At 37.5% G+C, this 23,881-nt stretch overlaps 2 protein-coding genes across 4 annotated transcripts in view; one reads left to right on the top strand and one right to left on the bottom strand.

Annotated features, from left to right (window-relative positions):
• The window catches only part of LOC118281287 (segmentation protein cap'n'collar), a 166,144-nt gene extending 151,493 nt beyond the window's left edge, over positions 1 to 14,651 (bottom strand). The window contains exon 1 of one of the 3 annotated variants that reach the window (XM_050701040.1): positions 14,423 to 14,651. The gene's annotated coding sequence lies outside the window, so the exon portion shown is untranslated. The remainder of the gene's footprint in view (positions 1 to 14,422) is intronic. The other 2 variants (XM_050701039.1, XM_050701038.1) reach the window with 2 other exon arrangements.
• Positions 14,652 to 16,362: 1,711 nt separating this feature from the next.
• On the top strand, positions 16,363 to 19,335 carry LOC118281059 (uncharacterized). The gene is made up of 4 exons (XM_035601503.2): positions 16,363 to 16,528; positions 17,074 to 17,287; positions 17,848 to 18,044; positions 18,549 to 19,335. Exons 1-4 carry the CDS (start codon positions 16,489 to 16,491, stop codon positions 18,842 to 18,844), a joined length of 747 nt encoding a protein of 248 aa, XP_035457396.1. The 5' UTR covers positions 16,363 to 16,488; the 3' UTR covers positions 18,845 to 19,335.
• Positions 19,336 to 23,881: the final 4,546 nt, after the last annotated feature.

Genomic DNA, 23,881 nt, shown 5'->3' with positions numbered 1-23,881 from the left:
AGTGTGGGCATTTTTACCTCACTAAAACCACCCCGGTGGCCACCCTCAACACCTGTAAGGGGCACCGAGTCCTCTTAATAGACCTCTTTGAATGATACCTAACTCTCAGAAAAAAATTGGCTGATGATAAAAAAACAGGCTGTGTATTTCTTATACAACACATGTAATAAGTACTTCTTACAGCAAAAACAATAATTTAGGCGCAAAAACTAAAGGTTACTCGGCATTGGGCTTTTCCACCAGAGATGTGCTATGCTACGTTGCTGTGAATACGTTTGGCTTCCACCAATCATATTAATTGGTACACATAGCTTAGCATTGGTGGAAACGTAGGTACTTAGCTAAGATATGATTTATATATGGAAAGATGCGTGCTTTGATAATAAATATGTCATATAATCAAAAGTTATGTGTGCTATGGATTATTATATTGATGCTTTTTTTACATTAGTTTTTTTGGCATATTGCAAATTTTGGCAGCGACTTTTTTCATTTTAGCCGGTGACTATCCGTAGTAGGGCTGTGCGCCTCCTCTACACGGCCTCACCGAAATCTGACGTGAAACAACGCTTTTTTTTTTAAAGGGGGAAAATCATCCAATGACTTCTCTCGGTTTGAGCGAGGCGAGAGGGAGTGTCAGACTCTTACTGACTAAAAACCACCCCGTTCCTACTCCTGCTTTTCGAGCCGGAGCCCCGGTAAACCCGCTAGGTAGTCCGCAGCTCCGGATCAAGCATCAGCCCTACTGGGATCCATCTGTGGTGATGGATGGTTCCCCTGCTATCGAATCGATACATCACATACTCAAACTGTGCATCTTCCTCGCACAGCTACATAGCTTAGTATAAGTATAAACGGGCACATATTTCCACAGCTTAGCTATTACATCTTCGTAACATAGCTACATAGCACATCTCTGGTGGAAAAGCAACCTTAACGTCTTACGAAGTAATCAAATATCACAATTAGTTCCTTACAAACATCCTTATTATTACAAATGAGAGCAAAAACTGTTGTTAAATATAAATAATTATCGATACGTATATGAATATACATACTTCAGTTTTTTGTTATGTTACATTAAATTACGTCTTCGGAAAAAAAACATAAAATTAATTTTCTCTTTAATGTCAAATTTGACAGCTGCAAGGCGGGAAAATTTTAAACGTTTAATTTTACTATTCGACGCTAGATGGCAGTGTTTTCAATTACGTTGCCTGTGAAACGGGTTTTTAATATTCGTCTGGTAACTATAATATATGTTTTGTTATGTTTACTGATGACGTAAATGGACAATAGTTCACATTTTAATGTTAATTACTTGATATATTCACCGCGAATGGTGTTCTGTGATTCATTCGCGTTGATATAGTGTTATTTTCTACGTTATAACCGCTTGAAAGGCATATTTGCCCAATATCACCACGCTTGCTCAATCTGGGTTGGCGATTTTAAACTTATAATTTGAAATTATAAGCCCAGGTTTCCTTACGATCTGATCCGAAGCTGCGGACTACCTAGCAGGTTTACCGGGGCTTCGGGCCAAGAAGAATGCACAGGAATGGGGAGGTTTTTAGTCAGTAAGAGTCTGACACTCCCTCCTCTGGAGAAGTCATTGGATGATTTTCCCCTCAAAAAAAAAAGGTTTCCTAACGATGTTTTCCTTCACCGTTTGTACGTTGTCCTTATACTGTTTGGAAATCTAATACTTTTTATTTTAATAAATTAGTTCAAAAGAATCTAAAGTCGATGTAAGCTAAAGAAAACATTAAACCAGTTTTGATTTACAAGTTACCTATATTTTTTATCAGTATTTTTTATTATTAAAATAAGTATCAATAAGTATCTTGTTTTGGTCAAATATTTCACATCAAAATTAAGACGTAGTAACATTATCAATGTATAAGTAAGTATATTATAATATTCGTGACACATACTAAATTAATTATTATGTTATCGGCTTACTCACGTAACTGTTTGACGAGGAACTCGACTAGTTTCAAGCCATGCTAGAGGCTTATATTTAGTAGTATTCGCTGCATCGTGTGTTGCGGAATGCTGCTTAAACGAACAATATGATTTTTTATGGTATAAGCCGGTAAACGAGCAGACGGATCACCTAATGGTAATTAATCGCCGCCGCCCATGGACACTTGAAATACTAGAGGCGTTACTAGTGCGTTGCCGGCCTTTTGGGGGTTAGGAATTTAAGGGTTTTTGGGGAATCAGTGATTGGGAAGGGGTGTAATTGGGCCTCTGATAACCTCATGCAAGCCGTGGTATCACTCCGGTCGAGCCAGCCCAGCAGTGCCGAAGCATGGCTCTCCCACATTCAAATATGCTGGCTACCTCTTTGGAGAATAGCATGTGTTATATGACTTTTTCATAAGTTAGTCAAAAGGTCATTTTTATTTGTATTATAAGCCAGTAACTAACTCATTCACACAAGGTTATAAAATTGATATGCAAAAATCATTCTTATAAACTGCGTAATAAAAATCAGTATTGTAAATCATTTATGTGTCTATAAGGTCCTTGGATCGATGTGATTTCAATTTTGTGGTTTGGCAAGTTTTTTTTTTATGTATGTCGTATGTCGTGGTTGTTTAATGTTTGAGACGCCCGCTTCTCATGCATGAGAGTGCGGGTTCGAAACCTACCAACGGCAAGTACCAATGGGACTTTTTCCGAGTCAAATGTACTTTCTAAGATTATTAAGAGACCACTGACAAACAGTGAAGGAAAACATCGTGAGGAAACCTGGAATTTAAACCACATATTTGTTGTCATTTTGGCTGACAATACACGAAAAATAAGCGAAATAGGCCCAGTAGGTCGACCCATCAAATGTAAAAGAAAGGTAAGCCAAAATGTGCATTATTCTTTATAAGCCAATTTGGACACTCTTTGCAAATACGACATTGTAACAGCCGCGTCGCATGTCCGTAACATTCCTAGACAACCTACAACATTACAGCTCTTCTGTGGTCAAAAATTAAGTTGTTCAGAATTTAAAACTTGATGAATTTCATTACTTATTTATTTTGTTTGAAAACATCAATTTTCTATTTTTCAATTTTCGTTCAAATATTTAGTTGTAAGTTTTTAAACTGACATGGTCACTCACACTAACATTAGAACTTGAGACGGGATATTTACCATATTTATTTATGTCTATGAGTTTCCGATATTACGGCATTGTTGCAAGTGATGATAAACATGGTAAATATCCCGTCTTAGGTTCTTATGTTAATATTTAGTTGTATTATGTTTCTGTGGACGAGTAGGTACTACTTGTAGTTTCATTTAAATCATATGAGTGATCTCCATACTGTACATATGTATATGTAGTTATGTATGTTTGTTCGTGCAAAATTTCTTATCACATGTTATCGCACTATCAAGGCCTTGTCTTTATCTTCCTGTAGCGATAACAATATTTCGTTGACTATGTTTTTGTATATGTCTGTTTAATATTATGATAAAAATCTAGATATATAAGTATTCTGTATTTACCTACTTGAAATAACAACAAAATAGAATACATTTGTTACCGTCGCCACTCCTTTTGTGGGTGTCACATACCCGACTAAACAGGGTACATATTTGACAGAGACTGTGTTGTGTTTGACAGAACTTTGTTAGACAACAGACGTGAAACAACGCTTGCGTTGTGTTTCGTTGTGTGAGTGAGGGAACTGGAGACCCAATTCCCCCCTTCCCAATCTTCCCAATCCCGGATTCCCCAACAACCCTTAAATTCCTAACCCCCAAAATGGGCGGCGGCGATTGCTTACCATCAGGTGACACGTCTGTTCATTTACCGGCTTGGATCATAAAAAAGTAAGTGCTTAAATAGTACCTACCGGAACCTACTTTGGCCGGAAAATAGAAAGACCTTTAAAATGTAATCACTAAACCCGGAAATGAACCTCCACATCTTACGGAATTACGGATATTATAAACGCGAAACTTTGAAAATCAATTTGTTTGTTAGTCAATTACGTCAAAACGGCTGAAAGGAATGGAATGAAATTTTGAACAGGGATAGATTATGGTCTGAAATAATATCTACATAGACTATTATTTATAAAATGAATAAAATGATAGACTTCCATATTTTTTACAAAAAAGGCACGGTTTACTCACGTACATTAATGGAGAAAAGCTCTACTAGTTTCGAGTCACATAGGGACATTTTCTCCATTAATTTACGTGAGTAAACTGTAGTATTTAAGTTAATTTACTACATCTCACGATAGTTCTTATATAAAGATACTCCATGTTATATTTTTAGTTAGGACGTAAAAAAATTAGATTATATAAAAAAATTCGTTCGCCAATAGTACGGTACACGAGCCACCCATCCTAAAAATAGACGTGAACCTTGACGCCTTAACCTTGCAAAATAGATGATCTTTGCCCATACTAATGGATCGGTTTGCAGCGAGATTTTTTCTATTATGTAATCTAGGTGCCTATGTATACATCTGTGTTATTAATTATTATTATTTTCTTTTCTTTAAACATTTACACATACATATGACACCCAGACCCGAAACAACAATTTGTGAATCACACAAAGAGTTGCTCCGTGCGAGAATCGAACCCGCTACCCGTTGCACGGCAGCCAACTGCCCGACCACCGCGTCAACTGTGCAGTCAGGATATAATTTCAATAATTATTTTCTATTCATATAAGTAGGAACATAAGATATGTCATTTTGCATATATGTATTTGAATTTAATTTAATTAATAAATTTTTCGATTTTACGGCAATTTCTCAGTGGTAGCACGGAGTCTCTTTTTTATGAGGGGGAAAATCATCCAATGACTTCTCTCACCAGGGACAAAGCGAAAGGGAGTGTCAGACTCTTACTGACTAAAAACCATCCCGTTCCTACTCCTGCTTTGAGCCGGCTGTAGTAGCCCAGTGCCCAGCTCGCAGCACGGAGTCTGGAATTGTGTTCAGTATATGGCAACAGGCTCACCCCCTATTACATGGGACTTATAACACAAATTATGAAAAGTTGGTGTACATTGTATAGCGGCATTGCGTGTCATAATGTGCACCTCTGCCTCCCCTTCGGCCATAGAAGGCGTGTCGATATGTCTTGAAATAGACTTAAAAGTGTTTTATTTAAACAGTGTTAGAGTAATTTTATTGATTTCTTTATTGCTGAGCGAAGGCCTTATTTATTATGTATGATAGAGGCATTTGATCGATCCACATGGTAGCATTGGAAGAATAATGGCGGTTATACACGGTTTGACTGCACGGTTGGTGCGGTGGCTGGGCAACTGGCTGCCGCGCAACGTGTAGCGGGTTCTGCCCGCACGGAGCAACTCTTTGTGTGATCCACAAATTGTTGTTTCGGGTCTGGGTGTCATGTGTATGTGAACTTGTATGTTTGTAAACGCACCCACGACACAGGAGAAAATCTTAATGTGGGGCAACGTTTTTTTTTTAAATAAAATAAAAATAATAGAAATACACGGTGTCAAAACGCACGCGTTGTTTCATTGTTTCATCGTGTCCCAAAGACATCTCTCATACGGGGAAGGTTTGAGCTTTAAGGCAAGCGTCCACAGGCCCGCCTCGCACGCATCGGATTTTATTTTGTCTTGCATAGAAACTCATACAACTGCGTCCACTGAGCCGCATCGTACGGACCGCATCATCGGCAATGCCTATATGACGTCCATACCGCTGACGTCATACAGAATGCCGATGGCAAAAAACCCAAGTGAAAGTGGGATCGGCAATCCGATTGCTGATACTCGTATCGGCAATCCGATAGCTGTCAATACAGAGAATTCAGTCTGAAAAATTAATCTGTTTGATGCGATCCGTCCGATGCGTGCGATGCGTACGATGCGGATCTGTGGACGCAGTTGTATGAGTTTCTGTACAAGATAAACTTACAAAATTTTAACACTCTAGTGTGTTTTCCACCAGAGATGTGCAATGCTACGTTGCTGTGGATGCGTTTGGCTTCCACCAATCATATTCATGGGTACACAAAGCTTAGCACTGATGAAAACGGATTCAACTAAGATATGCTTTTATATGGAGAGGTGTAGCTATGTGCAGAGCAGAGTACCTACAGCAGCTATTTTGCGGCGGCGCATCTTCATAGCACATCTTCCTCGCACAGCTACATAGCTTTGTATCAGTGGAAACGGTCACATAGTTTCACAATTTAGCTATTACATCCTCGCAGCTTAGCTACATGGTACATCTCAGGTGGAAAAGCACCCTTAATCACCAAGCTTCCTCAATGTTTCTTGGCGGTTTCAAACTCAAGCCCAGGGGCCTTATTCTGCTATTACAATTGTGTCAGAATGGTCGATCACTGAGCAGTGCAAGAGGGACGGAGCTATGTAGGTTGTATAGCTCCGTCCCTCTTGCACTGCTCAATTATCGAACATTGTGACACAATTGTAATAGCAGACGAAGGCCCCAGGTATCCTCACGATGTTTTCCTTCACCATTTTTCCCTGGTCTCTAAATAATCTTAGAAAGTACATATTTTTTATGTTGCACAACAGCCGATCACTCAACTACGGCGCCAATCGTACAGTCAATCACAATAATAATTATATGTCCAACCCAAATATCGAACCGATTAACGAGGCATAACGAATGATTAAATTAATATCTTTAGTAAAAATACTAACATGTGTGTGCGTAAACTCATTGATTAATATTATTATTTATTCATTGGGCTTAGCACAATTATTATTAGCTTTATGTTATGATAGCATAATTTTGCTGTGTCGGCTCCAAAATGTTGTAGCCCGGAGGTTTAAGACGCGCCGCTTCTGTGTGCAGCCTCGAAACCTACCAACAGCAAGTACCAATGTGACTTTTTCCGAGTTTTAAGTATGGGAGAGCCATGCTTCGGCACGAATGGGACGGCTCGACCGGAGTGATACCACTGTCTCACCGAAAACCGACGTGAAATAACGCTTACTTACGTTGTGTTTAGTAGTCCCAACCCTCGATTCCCCAACAATCCTTAAATTTCTAACCCCCAAAAGGCCGACAACGCACTTATGGAAACCCGAAACACAGAGAACAACCTCAAATGTTTCGGGTAACCATGGGCGACGGCGATTGCTTACCATCACGTGATCCGTCTGCTCGTTTACCGGCTTATATCATAAGAAAGGTTTTTCATGGCTCATTTATAGTATTCTATACATGTGTAGTATTATAACACGTGCTTTTTTCTTTACACATAAACAGCTGTTTTATTCGATGTACATATATTTCATTAATATTATGAACAGACACTGTTATTTAATTGAAATATAATGTAAATAATAGCAGTTTTTATGTAAATATACAGTATCTAAATATATATAACTAAAATCTGACTGACTGACAAAGTAATCTATTAACGCACAGCGCAAACCACTGGTCGGATCGGACTGAAATACTGAGTTTTGGCATGCAGGTAGATGTTATGACGTAGAGATCCGCTTTTTTTTGAGGCCCCCCTCAATCCCGATTTGGGGATATCATCAATCGATGATATCCCCTGTCTTGGGCGAGGTGAGATGGAGTGTCAGACTCTTACTGACTAAAAACCTCCCCGTTCCTTCTCCTGCTTTGAGCCGGAGCCCCGGTAACCTGGTACGTTGTCTGCAGCTCCGGATCATGCATCAGCCTTGCTGGGCCCAATCTGTGGTGGCCTGACTCTTGCTGACTTTAAAACTACGCAACGGATTTTGATACGATTTTTTTTAATAGATAGAGTGATTCAAGAGGAAGGTTTATATGTATAATACATGCATAATACATATATCACCATTGCACCCATACGAAGCTGGGGCGGGTCGCTAGTTTATAATGCTTAAGATTGTATTTGTTTGAATGCGCTGATCTCCGGAACTACTGGTCCGAATCGGATTGTTTTTGTGCTGGGTATTTGTATCTTTAACTTTATATAGCAGGTGAAAACGCGCGGTTGTGATAGTATTAGTATGTAGATCAAGGTATATTTTGTATATACAGCTGTTTCTATAAAGCAACACTAGTTACAACGTATGGTTTCGGTTGAACATTTTCGGCTAAAATTAGTAAAAATAAATTTATTATTACATCGATTTTTCACAGAAATTCCAGATGTTTTTTTTTTGTATTGGATAGGCCGGTAAACGAGCATACGGATCACCTGTACAAGTTTATTTTACGTTTAGCGAAATCGAAACGACAGCGCGTTCGGCGCTCTGATTCGTTGATTCATTCGTGCATTCGTGCAGTTGAGTAGAAAGCCACGATCACCTCGCCAGGTCGGAGGATCCTCCATTTCGTAGGGATTTTTTTCTCTCTGTCTTCGAAAATTGTTTATTTATTTATTACCTAGCAACCCGCCCCAGCATGCATATTATGCATGTTAATACATGTATAATTACATATAAACCTTCCTCTTAAATCACTCTATCTCTTAAAAAAACCGCATCAAAATCCGTTGCGTAGTTTTAAAGAATTAAGCGTACAAAGAAGTGGTACATAGGGACAGAGAAAGCGACGGGGGTATTCATTTTGGCAGTAAAATTCATGTTCTGTGTGCTTATGATATTAGTACATGTTTTATTAGTAGAGACGAATTCATTATCCACATATCGCTTTTAGAAACACAAAAAATTACACAGTTATTGTGGCACAATGAATTATGTTATGTATCTGGTAATTACTGAAATGTACTAATGTCTATATAATAAGCTAATATTTAACACTAAGTGAAATTAACAGTTTTGTATATAATACCTAAAATTTCACATCTGTTTCGTTGAATTCCGTCTCGTAATTTTAATTTTAATATGGTTTTAATATTTACTTTATTTACCGTTAAATAATACTCGATGAAGCGGGTTTTCTCCGCTCAAATGCGTTCTGTACAATATTTAACTATATGAAATATCTTCATCTTAGCACCTTTTTTTGGGGGGGGGGGGGATCAATGGGGGGGGGGTTCAATGTTAATGTTTTCTTCCGCTTTGGGCGAGAGATATTGTCAATTATGTGGGAGAGTCATACTTCGGCACAAATGTGCCGGCTCGACCGGAGTGATACCACGGCCTCACAGTACACCGACGTGAAACAACGCTTCCGTTTTGTTTTGCCGTGTGAGTGAGGTTACCGAAGGCCCACTCTTCTCTTCTCCTAACATTTTTTTTCTATATTTTTTTTTAATGCCTCCCAAAGACGGGAGTCTTCGGTTAAGCGAAAGGGAGTGTGAGACTCTTATTGACTATACAACACCACGTTCCTACTTGATCTGTCATCAACAGGGGGTAAAATTCCAGCTTTTTTCACAAAGAAACAAAACCAAACCTATTAATGATCACGGAACTCAAAAACTCTAAAACATAACACATTACTATAAAAAAACAACAGTTGAGAGTGGCGCTAGTATCGCATTAAAGGCGTAACCCAATACATTTTTTTAGGCAACAATTTTAGTTCCGATTTTAACCGTTAGCAAATTACATACGTAGCTGTTTCGCGTTCCAAGACAACAATTTTATTTAGGACTTGTTAATATATATTGTACACACTGCTACATATATCTAATCAAGTTATGTATAACCAGTATAAACTGACTGTCGGATGTATGGAAAGACCATATAAAGTGGGACCAAGATAAACTGGTTATGTGTGTGTATCATGTGATACTGAAAATATATTTACCGTTGAAAAATACTCGATTGTGTTGGGTTTTCGCCACTCAAGTGCGTTCAGTACATTATATGGCATATTGTCATGTCAAACCACCACAGATAGGACCCAATAGGGTTGATGCCTGATCCGGAGCTACGAACTACCTAGCGGGTTTACCGGGACTCCGACTCGAAAAGCAGGAGTAGGAACGGGGTGGTTTTTAGTCAGTAAGAGTCTGACACACCCTCTCGCCTTACCACGGACGGGAGAAATCATTGGATGATTTTTCCTATTAAAAAAGTGGATACGCACGCGTAGTGAAAAATGACATTTCCTCTATCGGCAAAGTAAATAACATAACAATATAATATATACTTATCTGTAACTCCCCTTTACCACTAAAGGTTTGAATAAATATTAACTTTGATTTAAACACAGAATTGTTGAGGGCCATTGGTTTTAACCACTAACATCGGTAGAGTTAATATTTTCCTCAATGGAGTTTGAGAGGTAAACAGCAATGTATGTAGGTAACTAATTATGTGTCATACTGGACACCGATTTTGCGTGACGTCAATTGTATCGTACATTTTACGTTTTAAAATGAAACTAGCGTCTACAAACGACGTCGCCCGCGTTCCACGTGGGATAAATAAACTAAAAAACTAAATATACATAACCTCACGCCTGTCTCCCATGGGGGTAGGCAGAGACAATGGAACGCCAATTGTCACGGTTCTTACACACTTCTTTTGCTTCATCAACAGTCATCAGTCTATTCATGCATGCTCGTCGGTTAAAGGTACTTTTTATTTGGCCCTTCTTTAATATATCGCCAATCTGGTCGCTATAATATGTCCGTCTGTATATAACTATTATTCATTTGACTGCCTGTGTCTACACATTAATAGTTTAGATAGTAATATCGTGGTGGCTTTGAAGTTCCAGATGACCGCTTCTCATGTCAGTCTCTTACTGACTAAAAACCATGCCATTCCTACTTTCCTGCTTTTGGAACCGGAGCCCCGGTAAACCCGCTAGGTAATCCGCAGCTGAGGAAAGTGAAAATTAGTTTTTTTTTCTTCTCCTCTAATCTGGGGGCACGGTAGTGCCCCCGCCAAGACGAGCCAAGCGAAGCGCAAGCGCAAGGGCACTACCTACCTTTTCTCGAAGCGCTTCGTCGTATTTTTGAACCTTCATAACTTGAGTTTGGGTTATACCAGATAAACAAAATTTTCAGGATATAATGTCAGTGGTAGACTTAATAAACCTCTAAAGTTTCAATTGCATAGCTCTTATACTTTAGATTTTATTGATATCTAAAATACCCCGATTTCGTCACTCACTCACTCACTCACTCACTCACTGATGATCAACAAAATTCTTAAGGTACTTCCTGAAGTCCTAGAAAACTGAAATTTGGTATGTAAGCTAGTATTAGTACCCAAACAACAAAAAAATCCTAAAACTTGGAACTTTTACCCCCAACCCCTTAAACTAGGGGGTGAAAGTTTGTTCGAGACTTCCGCAACTTTTGACGCTAGAGGTCTGAATGCGGCCGCGGAGGGGTAAAAATCTGAAATAGGGAAACTTAATTCCCTATTTCCTGCTTGAGATCTGAAAATTATACACAAGTACATAGAACACAAACTTTTCATCAAATCAAAACATTATCCTACCCATAAGTACTTAGATATGAATAATATTACTACACTTCACTTCGGTAAGTGTTTATTAATCAACCTATACTTTTGAACATAAGCATCGTAAGTATAGTATGCGCCAACGCCCGCCGCCTGCCCCCTCGTCCCCGCGCAGTAGCTAAAAATAATCGGCCCGTCAGCGAGCGCGGCACCCGAACGCGGGCAGACGCGCGAGGGCAGACGTCGTTGACGGTTGTCTCGTTGAATGAAAAGTTTTCGGAATATTTCGGTGATTTAAAAGTTTGCTATCGCGGAGAAAAAAACCATTTGCCTAATATTTAATTGTTAGTAGTTTAGTAGGTAAAGGTTTAGATACTAGTGTTTTAATTTTCATTGATAAAAAGTATTAGGATTACGTTTGCAATTTTCTTATAAATTTAGTAGTTTAGTAGGTGAATTTGTTGCTCATTTTATCTTTCTATCATAAGCAACCTACAAAAAGAAATGAAATCCCACAAAAACATTTCATGTTAAATGTTGCCAAGACGAGACCATATAGCTCGCACTGTCAAAAAGTAATCAGATCCCGTGTAGAGCCAAGTTTCTAACCCTATACTTTTGAACTGGCGAGTTGGCCGCACGGAAAGAGTTTAGAAGATTGAATAGATTTTTAAGCTCAAGCCCATATGACGAATAGCAAAAAGTCCGTGCGGCCGACTCGCCAGTTCAAAAGTATAGGGTTAGAAACTTGGCTCTACACGGGATCTGATTACTTTTTGACAGTGCGAGCTATATGGTCTCGTCTTGGCAACATTTAACATGAAATGTTTTTGTGGGATAATATCTTCTGATTTATTTCGTTGCGGGATCCAAGACAGTCATTCATGTCCGTGAGACGTTGGCCTTCAGTGTTCCGGTGTTTTCATGGTTGTATCTACTGTAGATCCTGGTGCACAGAAATTGCAGCGGTATCGGAGGTTGTAGCGGGCTAGTCTCACTAAAAAAATCCCCTCGCCCCACCATGAAACCGATAAAGTCTATCTTTATTTTTATATAAAGATAATCAATGTTTGTATATATACAGATAATCACTGCCATGTGGTGTATGTGTGTGTGTGGTATATGGATTTTCACAAATAAGATATTACTCGAACCACATGTTTTCCTTGTACAATCGGAGTTGTTTAGTATGCAGGTAACAAAACAGACGTGCATCGTGAACGGGCGCAGTCAACTGGGACTGTACCCTTAGTACGAATTTGCTTTACGTTTAAAGTAAGTTTTTATTTATGAAACACATGTACACGAGCATACGGATCACTTGATTGTAAGCAATCGCTGCCACCCATGAACACTCGAAACACCAGAGGCGTTACAAGTGCGATGCTGGCCTTTTGGGGATTAGGAATTTAAGGGTTATTGGGGAACCTGGGATAGGGGAAAATTGGACCTTTTGGTAACCTCACTCACACAACGAAATACAACGCAAGCATTGTTTCACGTCAGTTTTCTATTAGGCCGTGGAAGCTTGGCCCTCCCACACGTAAATTCTTTTTTATTTGACGTTCAAACGTGCTTTCCCTGCCTGTGGTCAAGTGTGTGTTCAAAAAATATACAACTTTTTGTAAGTTTCATTCAGTACAGAGACAGTAGCTATAGATTTGCTACATGACCACTATCTGTCTACAAAATGGTGGACTAAAAGTAATAAAGAATAACAAATTAGGTACTACGCATATTCACACAGCTTACATAATCGCTTCTTTTAGAGATATCTTAAAAAAAAAGCAGACATATTTGTATACTGATAACGTTATCATACCATTTACTTCTCTACCGTTCATATACTTGTGTTCTCAACGCGGTTTTATTGGCATATTTTTTATTCTAAATTAACTAAAAATCACGATTTGAATAAATCGTATTATTAATGGAGAAAAGCTCTACTAGTTTTGAGTTTTAGAAGGACTCTTTACTCTCTCTTTTCCGATATGTTTTTTTAGTATGTCTCACGATAATTATTATAAAAAAAAATATGCAGTTCAAAAAAAGCAGGTTCTCAGTTTGACTTGTCTGCATGTAAGTATGTATGATTGTGTGCGATTTGTCTGAACCGATTTTGATGTGGTTTTCAGCATATTTCTCAGACTTAGAAGGTTATTGGGATTTAAAAATGTTGGAGGCGGTAATGATAAATGCAGGCGGTTCCCTTCAAAAAAAAAGTTTCGTTTATTTAACTACTGCGCGTAGCAAATTGTGTAACATGTAGCGCGTTACAGGAGTGAATGAGAGTGTGACAGACGGTACACAGCTGTAGCTACTGCGCAAAGCAAGCTCTATTACATGTAACGCGCTACAGGGGTGTAGTGAACTAACAAAGTGAATGACTGTACCAGCCTTAACTATTGAGTGTAGCAAGCTGTGCCCTAGCGCGCTGCACTCTCCTATACTCCTACAGCGCGCTACATGTCACACAGCTTGCTACGCGCAGTAGTTATAGGTGTGTACAGTCTGTCACTCTCTCAGTCATTCCCCTAACGCGCTACACAGCTGTAACTACTGCGCGTAGCAAGCTGTGTGACATGTAGCGCGCTAGGAGAGTTACTGAGAGTGTGGCAGACATGTCACATAGCTTGCTACACGCAGTACTTACAGCTGTGTAGAGCCAGTCACTCTCTCAGCACTCCCCTACACTCTACAGCGCGCTACATGCTACTAGTAGTTACAGCTGTGTAGTCTCTATTACCGGAAGAGTTTTTTAACACATTGGCCATCCTAACACCACGTGATTTGCCATGAACAAACAATTACATAAAAATAGATATAGCTTCTACGTATCATACACATGTCAATATGTACAAAATTCTACTATTTATACGTACTATTTGACAAATGATTATGTCTAGTATACATTAAGATAGAAAGGGATAGAATATCTAATTCGTATATTCATTTGTTTAATGTTATATATTGTAGTTTTTTTTCTATAAAGGTATATATTATAATGTTTTATGTAGTTATGTATGATAGGTATATACTTTCACTTTTTAACGCGACAGCATTGAGTATTAAAATATAACTTAAATGGTTTATAATAATACTTACAACTAAAGAAGTGTTAAGTTAAATCCAAAATATCACAACACAACACAAAAAGGAATTTCACGGATAATAAAAAAGTTTCTTTTAAAAATTTTGTAAACAAAACTTCAAGTGTAATACGGGTAAATTGGAAAGGCACTAGCGATCGAACGCGGCGGTGTTGTCAACGGATTCTACAATCGGTCGGGTAACACACGGAATGACATACGAACGCACGGACGTACATAAGCTGACTGAGTGATCATTTCGAGTCAATCTTCGACTTGTGACGTCACATTTATAAATATACCAAGATATACGCTCCGCATGATAATAATTTTGATAACACATAATGGCGCGAAGCTGTTTTTTTTATTGGCGAAACATGTCCGGCATGTTTTTTACGAATATAATGAGATAACTCAATTCCCATGTTTCATCAGTCGCAGTTTCAGTCTACTGAACAAGAGATGGCGTTAGTAGTAGATTGGTTGAGGAAAATTTGTTACAATATTATAGAAATGTTTTATTTAGTGTATAATTTTATATATTTATGCGGGTGTTGTTGATATTATTATTAAAATGTATATGAAAAGTCTTATTGATGTAAATGTTAGATGTTTTATTGGGTAATTTCGATCAAAATGTAGTAAAATTGTATACGATTGCAATTGACCTTGGCGCTACATTCATATATATAATTGCTAGCTGATAGTTACATGTCCGTTTCATTATTAATGACTTTGCTATTCAGAGTATAGGTTATGTCTATATACTAATTACATACATACATACACGGTGTAACAAAAAGGGGGTATACATATCAAGTGTACGGTTTCTAGATAACATAACAAACGATACGGGAAGGGTTTTTTTAACTCATGTTGTCATGGAATGAAGTTATGAATTTTTCCAATACATAAAATTCCAGAAACCGAACATCAACATTAGGTAGATACTGGTACTAGGCGATCAGATTTACAGAAGAAATGTTTCGTAATTAGCGAGTGACCCCTGTAGTGTTGTGACACGTTTGTATGATTTATAAAATCAAGAACCATGCCATACTAAGTATTTGGTACCAATTTTTTTTTTAAACGTATTTTGAGCTGATACTTTGTGTAGAGATTCTATTCAACCTGTATTCTTCAGTGCTTCTTGATTTATATGGGTATTTTGTTCAACGCTGTATAAGTGGATATACATAAGTGTGGGAGAGCCATGCTTCGGCACTGCTGGGCCGGCTCTACCACGGCCTCACAGAAAACCGACGTGAAACAACGCTTGTGTTTTGTTGTGTGAGTGAGGTTACCGGAGGCCCAATTACCCTCCTTCCCAATCTTCCTAATCCCCGATTCCCCCTAAATTTCTAATGCCCTAAAATCCGGAAACGCACTCGGTAGTAAAAAAACGGAGCCACTAGCGATGTTTTCATTTCTTAACAAATATTTTCTGTTCGAATCTCTGTATATTTCGAACTAAATCATTCAGCATTTGGTAGTTCGATCAAAAAAAGTCATTGCTACGTAACCAAATGACTCCTTAATTCGAACGTCGGCGTCAAACTCTTGATAATTCGAAGTTGCAGAGACTTTCCCTCTGAACAGAATGAACTCAATAAAATTTGCAGAGGTAAACACCTAATTTGTGAGGCATCTTCAAATTTCGGAACAATATTTTAAGAGTCTCTTGAATTAACTAGAGTTATAGTCGACTCTCGTTCATTAATAAATAAAAGAAATGTAATTTTTAGTGTGGGAGAGCCATGTTTCAGAGTATTTGTTTGAACGCGCTAATCTCCAGATCTACTAGTCAAAATTGAATAGGTAATTCGTTTCATGTTGGATTTTGATAGTAATTTATCGGAGAAGGCTATAAAACATAGCACGTTTAGAAAATGTTATTTAAATATGAATTTAATTAATGAAATTGTAATTATAATTAGTTAATTATGGCTAATCGTTTAACCATTAATTACACTGCATTATCATATTTACCAAGTTTTTTACTAGAAGAAGTATGTTAGGCTTAGAAGAAAATATTTTCCTTTAAAACATCTACGCAGCATATTAGTAAAATATAAAAGAAATATGTTAAAACTATTACAATTCATTGTATTATTATTGTACTGTAAGTAATTTTTGTTTTACATTTGATGGGTCTACGTTTGGCCGCTATCTCGCCTGATGGTAAGTGATGATGCGGCCTACGATGGAGCACGTCTGCCCATAAGAAACCTATTCACTCGGGCTTTGAAGACACCCGGGTTATACCCATTAGGAAACATATTGTATTTAAATTATTTTATACTAATAGTAGACTTTTGATAATTCGAAACTGGAGGCTCTTAAAATATTCCGAATTACCAAATGTTTGAAATATCAAATGGTCCGAATTTCAGGGCTGATGCCTGATCCGGAGCTACAGACTACCTAGCGGGTTTACCGGGGCTCCGGTTCGATAAGCAGGAGAAGGAACGGGGTGGTTTTTAGTCAGTAAGAGTCTGACACTCCTTCTCGCCTCACCCAAGGCGAGAGAAGTCATTGGATGATCTTCCCCCATCAAAAAAAAAGCGTTGTTTCACGTCGGTTTTATGCTCGACCGTGGTATCACTCCGGTCGAGCCGGTTCATTCTCTCTCAGACACTCCCACACTTAAAAATATATTGTTTACAGATGCAAGAACAGTGCAGGCTGCACAAGATTACTGGTTGGAGAAGTATCACGATGCCAAGAACGCGGATGAAGCTCCTACCAGGATTCTACAGCTGATGAGGTCTTACTATGAAGAAAACCATGCGAGGATTACTGCTTTGAACCCCATGCGGTTCATGTATGAAGAGAGCCCATACTACGAGCAGGGTTATGTAATATCAGAACTGTTGGAAAGGTAGGTTTTATTGTCCCATTAGTTTTGATGCTGTATTGTCGTTACATTGTTCCTACATATATATACAATAGGTAAATGATCAAATAATGTATCAGAGATATTGTAAAAAACATTTTTTGAAAAGAGTAACGATGGAGTTTCTTTCTCGTTCTTCTCCATTCGAAGCAACACTTTGGAACGAGCGCGACGGACAATTAAATTTGACGTTTCAAAAGTGTAAAATTAAAGCAGTCGGGATCCATTCTAAATATGAAGACTAGCTTTTCTAGAATGGGTTTTAGGGATTTTTTTCATTTTCATATTATAAAGAAACGCAGTCGGGTTTTTTATTTTTTAAATTACCTCTTTTTATTTTATTTTCTTTTAGTTGTATTATTTTATATGTTGATATATCCAGTGTCACTCTCACAGTAAATACGAATCTAACGACACCTCTCAAGCCAAAATCCATCAAGCCGTTTAGGCTGCAGAGCGTGCCAAACAATTATACAAACATACTCTCGAAAAACATAACCCTCCTTCTAGCGCAGTCGGGTAAAAATGGCTAATTGCATTTCCAGGTATAGAAAACTGGTGGAAATGAGTCAGAGAGTCTTCACTTTTAATTCGGATACTTTCTTTGATTCAATCAAACGCGTCGAATGGGCTCAAAGATTGTACTTCGAAATCTACCATCTGGTACGAATGATGCACGAAGTACCGAAGAAATGGAGACATCATCCTGAGTTCAGCATCACGGAGCAGATAAGGCCTGAAGGTATATATTTTTTATTATCATGAAACACGACGCAGACAGTATCACCTGATGGTAAGCAATCGCCGCCGCCAATGGCACACTTGAAACACCAGAGGCGTTACAAGTGCGTTGCCGGCCTTTTGGGGGTTAGGAATTTAAGGGTTGTTGTTCGGGAATCGGGGATTTGGAAGATTGGGAAGGGAAGAAATAGGCCATGCTTCGGCACGAATGGGCCGGTTCGACCGGAGTGATACCACGGCCTCACCGAAAACCGTCGTGAAACAACGCTTGCGTTGTGTGAGTGAGGTAATCGGAGGCCCAACTCCCCCCTTCCCAATCTTCCCAATCCCAGATTCCCAAACAACCCTTTAATTCTCAAACCCCAAAAGCCACACACACTTATAGCGCCTCTTATGTTTCAAGTGTCCATAGGCGGCGGTGATTGCTTACCATCAGGTGATACGTCTGCTCGTTTACCGGCGTCCAAAAAAAGAGTAAATATTTTAATTCAACCTTGATTTCTAGGCATGGATACAGCATCAATATCAGGAGTTCCAATCAAAGGTGAGGAGAAGGAAGGTGGACCTTCAGCAAAAGAGAAAGCATTCCTTGATGGAATGAAGAATACCCTCGACAATATGGCCAAAAAGAGAGAGAAAAATAGAAAGAAGAAACGCAAGATTTACAAGCAAATACGGGAGGCGTTCCTAGCTAACTTGACTGACAAAATGGATTACTCGCAAATTTATAAACATATGGAGAAGAAATATAACACACAATGGCCTATTGATTACGGATGGGAGATTGACTATGAATGGTGATGTGCATTGTCAAAGTCAAAAATCAAAGTCGAAATCAAAATCAGAATCAGAATCAGAATCAGAGTCAGAATCAGAATCAGAATCAAAATCAGAATCAGAATCAGAATCAGAATCAGAATCAGAGTCAGAATCAAAATCAGAATCAGAATCAGAATCAAAATCAGAATCAGAATCAAAATCAGAATTAGAATCAGAATCAAAGTTAAAGTCAATGTCAAAGTCAAAAGTGAAAGTCAACGTCAAAATGTTTTATTTCCAACAGACCAGAAAGGCACTTTTGAACGTCAAAGCAAATATATATACAATATTAATAACGTCTGTCTGTCGGTCAGTCCTCTAGTTGCTCTATTTGCTCGTTCCAAAGTGTAGATTCCTATGGAGAAGAACGAGCAAGAAACTCCATAGGTTACTCTTTTTCAATCAGATTCACAAAACAATTCTTGGTTACATGGTTTAATGTATACACTTGACTTTGAACTCAATTACACTAACAATAGAATACATTTTTAGTTTTTATTTCGCTTATAGAATTGCACAACTTGATTCTCTCTAGTCCTTTCCATCATCGAACCACAAGACAATCGGCGAGGCGTCACCGCTTCATGGTAGATATCCCACCCACTCGCACGAAGCGCTTCGCTTCAAGCTTTCTTGTGCGAACTGCTAGGGAGTGGAACTCCTTGTCGGAGTCTGTGTTTCCTGATGGGTATAACCTGGGTGTCTTCAAAGCCCGAGTGAATAGGTTGCTTATGGGCAGACGTGCTCCATCGTAGGCCGCATCATCACTTACCATCAGGCGAGATAGCGGCCAATCGTCGACTCATCAAATGAAAAAAAAAAATGTATTTTCATTTGTCCCGCCCGCAATTAAATAATCACACAGCACGATAGGCAACACAAAAACTGCACAGTACAACGTGTAGTGGGTTCGATTCCCGCACGAAGCAACTCTTTGTGTGATCCACAAATTGGTGTTTCGGGTCTGGGTGTCATGTGTACGTGAAATTTTCATTTCATTTATTCAATTCAATAACAAAATACATTGTGTCTGAATGTGTTACATAAAAAAAAAACAATTAACATAAAAAATATCATAACCGTAATAAAAAAAAGCAATCACCAATTTAAATATGTCATAAATCATAAAATGTCAAAAAGAAAATTATCATAAAATTTATCCATTTACATATAATTAATTGTGGATAATATTTAATAATCATTGAAAAAATAATACAAATTCGAATAATAATAAAGATAGTTAGTAACATTACACTTTAAAAAAAAATAATAATAAAAAAATATCAACAGCACAAAAAAGCAATAGTCACACATATAATTAATTAAAATCACAAATCGTCTATTGAGTAGAGGCATTTTTCTAATAGGAATGTCTTGAGCCTTGCCCTGAATGAGCTCGTGTATAAAATACTTTTCAAGTCGAGCGGTAATTTATTGAAAATTTTAACTGCCTGACACTGTGGGCCATGTCTTACGATTTCAAAGGCAGGGATGATTCTGTGACCCAAGTCCTTTCGTCGCGACTTCTCCCTAGCTAGCCTATCGTCGCCTGTCTCGTAGTCATATATATATTTTTTTAGATTTGTTAATAATACTAAAACATACAGACTTGGAACTGTAAGGATTCCAAGTTCTTTAAAAAACGGTCGACATGTGTCACGTTGAGAGATGCGGACTATAGTTCGAATCGCTCTTTTTTGAAGAACGAATGCCCTATGCCAGTTGTAATGGTAGCTGTTTCCCCAGAACTGTATGCTATACCGAAGTTTGGACTCAATCAGCGCGTAATATACCATCTTCAAGTGATTTATGCTAACTTCATCTCTCACAGTTCTTAGCGCATAACAAGCAGATGAAATTGACGAGTCCAGAGCTGCTAGTTCCTTCTTCCAGTTTAAAAATTCATCAATATTGATCCCTAAGAACTTTACTTCCCTGACAAGCTCAATTTTAACATTATCAACCTCTATATCCATGTTATCTTTGCAGCGCGCAGTAGTTTTAAATAACATAATTTTGGTTTTTGTAGTGTTTATTTTCATCATGTTAGAATTAAACCAATTATAAAACGTTTGCAAGGCTGCATTAACCTGAGAGGTAAGGTCTTTGATGTTGTTAGCTGCAACTACGGCATTAGTATCATCCGCGTAAACTACAACTTGTATATCCGGTAAAAAAATATTTATGAAATTTATAAGATCATTCGTAAACAATATATATAACAAAGGGCCCAAAATTGATCCTTGGGGTACTCCTGCTGTAATATTTAACATTGATGACCTATAGCTGTTTTTATATCCATTAGGTTGGGTAGAATCAAGTTCTACAAACATTTTTCTATTTTTTAAGTACGAGGAAAACAATTGTAAGGCTTTGCCTCTAATACCGTAGTGCTCCATTTTTATAATTAAAAGGTTATGATCAATTGTATCAAAAGCTGAGCTCAGATCCAAGTAGATACCAGCTACCCTCATTTTACAATTTATTTTTTCAATAACATCATTTATCAATGTATAAATAGCATCACCAGTACCAACATTCTTCTGGTACCCAAATTGTTTACGATTAATTACTTTATTTAAATTAAGATGTCTACTTAAGCGGTTTTTTAAAACTTTTTCAAATATTTTTCCGAACGTGGGCAACAAAGAAATGGGTCTGTAGTTTGCTGGATCATTTTTTACGCCCTTTTTATGTATGGGAGCAATCTTAGCGATCTTTAGTTGTTCTGGGAAAATGCCTTCTAAAATACACTTGTTATAAAAAATTGACAAAGGTTCTGATAACACTAGTAAATTGTCTTTAATTATTGATATTGGAATGTCATCATAGCCACACGATTTTTTATTTTGCATATTTTGCACGATTTTAGAGATTTCACTCGGAGTGGTAGGGTGTACATCCATATCACATTCCACCCTTTGTGTGCTTTGCTGAAGTAATTTAACCGCATCTCGACCATCATTACTAGGCAAGACGTGCTTGTGATCAAATTGCTGTACCAAAATATTAGCTACTTCCTCCGGGTTATCTATAATTTGGTTATTTATTTTTAGTTTAATTTGCGTCCGTGCTACTTTTACCCTATTTGTACTTTTGTTAATAATTTTCCAAATTTCTTTACTTGAATTTTTAGATTGTTTAATTTTTTCACTGACAGTCAGTTTTTTAGCACTTGAAATTACCCTCCTGAAGATTCTGACGTATATATTTTTATAGTTCAGGACACTAGCATCTAATTTAGCCCCACTCGAGCATAAGAGTCTTTTCATTTTACTTGAGGTTTTCACCCCTCTAGTGACCCAATTTAATTGAAAGGTACGCCTTGACTTAATTTTTATATTACGTTTTTTAAAGCTGGACCGAAATACCTTATCAAAAGACTTTAAAAATGTGTTGATTCCCATATCACTCCAATTATGATCATTAATTTGTTGTCTAAAAGTAACACTGTTCTTATTATTAAAAACTCTTGTCCGCACAGTTATCTGATTGTCATTATCATGGTTACCTACAATATTTTCCAAAGTGAAATTACCCAGAAGAGCCCCGTGTCCATCAGCCAAGCCATTGTGATCCACTATACAGCCCTCTACACAGTCGTCAGGCAAGTTAGTTAAAATGTTATCTATACATGAATGAGAGTCATTGCGCATAAAAGTATGTGTATCAATGAGATATCTAAAATTATAGCATTTCAACAAGCCCAAGAACTCGGTTCTTTTGAAGCTTTCCGTGAGTATGTCAATATTAAAATCACCACAAATCACACACTTCCTATTAAAAAAATACTCCAGCAGTTTTTCCAAATTTGTCATGAAATTGTCAAAATTTTTATAATCTGGATTACGATAGCAACAACACAAATATAATCCTGTATCAATATCCTTTACACAACAAATTTCGAAACTTTCTACTCTATAAAGTTTATTTATTGCATCCACACTTTCAGCTTTTCTGTCTGTGTGTGCTAAAATTAAGGTACCACCTCTTGTCTTTTTACTTCTAATGTTATAAGATATTAGATTGAAATTATCTATATTTAATAAATTTACATTTTTATCATTCAAAAAATGTTCACTTAAGCATACATAGGCTATCCTTTTTCCAATCATTTCTAAATACAAGGACAATTCGTTACTCTTATTATTAATTCCACACACATTCTGATGACATATGCACAATTGATTTACTGATTCTACCAAGTTACTCATACGTGTAACAGTTGAATCTCTGTTACTTACGAAAAAAATCCGAAAACTGTATATGCCCTGTGTGTTCATCAATTTGTGACGAGGAAATTACTTTATTATTTACTTGTGTTAGCGTCAAGACATTGTTGTCCAAGGATAAGTCATCAGTTTGTATAGATACATCCTTTAAAAGTTTTATTTTACGTTGTTTTTCACGATATGCCAATTCTATCTTATAATTTTGGTAGTTAGTTTTGTAATTTACTTGTAATATTTGTCTAAGAATTAGTCTACATGCTAATACTTTATTCACTTTTTTCAGTTGCATGTCACAATAATTTGTATCTAGAGAAATGTACAGAGAATTATCACAATTATCACACACTAGTTTTACCAAGTCGTTTAATACATTAGGGTTTAAAAAATTATTACGGTAAATTTTTCCTACTAATACATTTGTGGACTTTAATTGGCAAAGAGTGTGGTGCAAACGTGTTTGGAATAACATTGGGTTCCGATCATTTGAGCCGACCAGGACCAACACGAAATCTGATTTAGTATAATCAACACATGTAGATGCACAAGATTTCAGAACCTCGTCTATTTTAGCATGCGGTTTTATCATAGACATAACGACAAAGGAGTCTCCCAAATAATACTGAAGTTTCTGTCTTACACCGTAACCTGCCTGATCAGCAAAAATCATGACTCTATTCTTACTCTTAACGTTGTCCGTGATGTCTACTACAGCGTTTGCAGTAACTTGCGGTAGGATTTTGTTGTTAGTTGGCTCATTGTTTTTAATCTCTTCCCTTGATTTGGGTCT

Source organism: Spodoptera frugiperda, chromosome 19 (genome assembly GCF_023101765.2).
Source record: "Spodoptera frugiperda isolate SF20-4 chromosome 19, AGI-APGP_CSIRO_Sfru_2.0, whole genome shotgun sequence".
In the NCBI taxonomy this organism is placed as follows: domain Eukaryota; kingdom Metazoa; phylum Arthropoda; class Insecta; order Lepidoptera; family Noctuidae; genus Spodoptera; species Spodoptera frugiperda.
The sequence above is the reverse complement of the archived record's forward strand: the minus strand, read 5'-3'. Positions and strand labels throughout refer to the sequence as shown.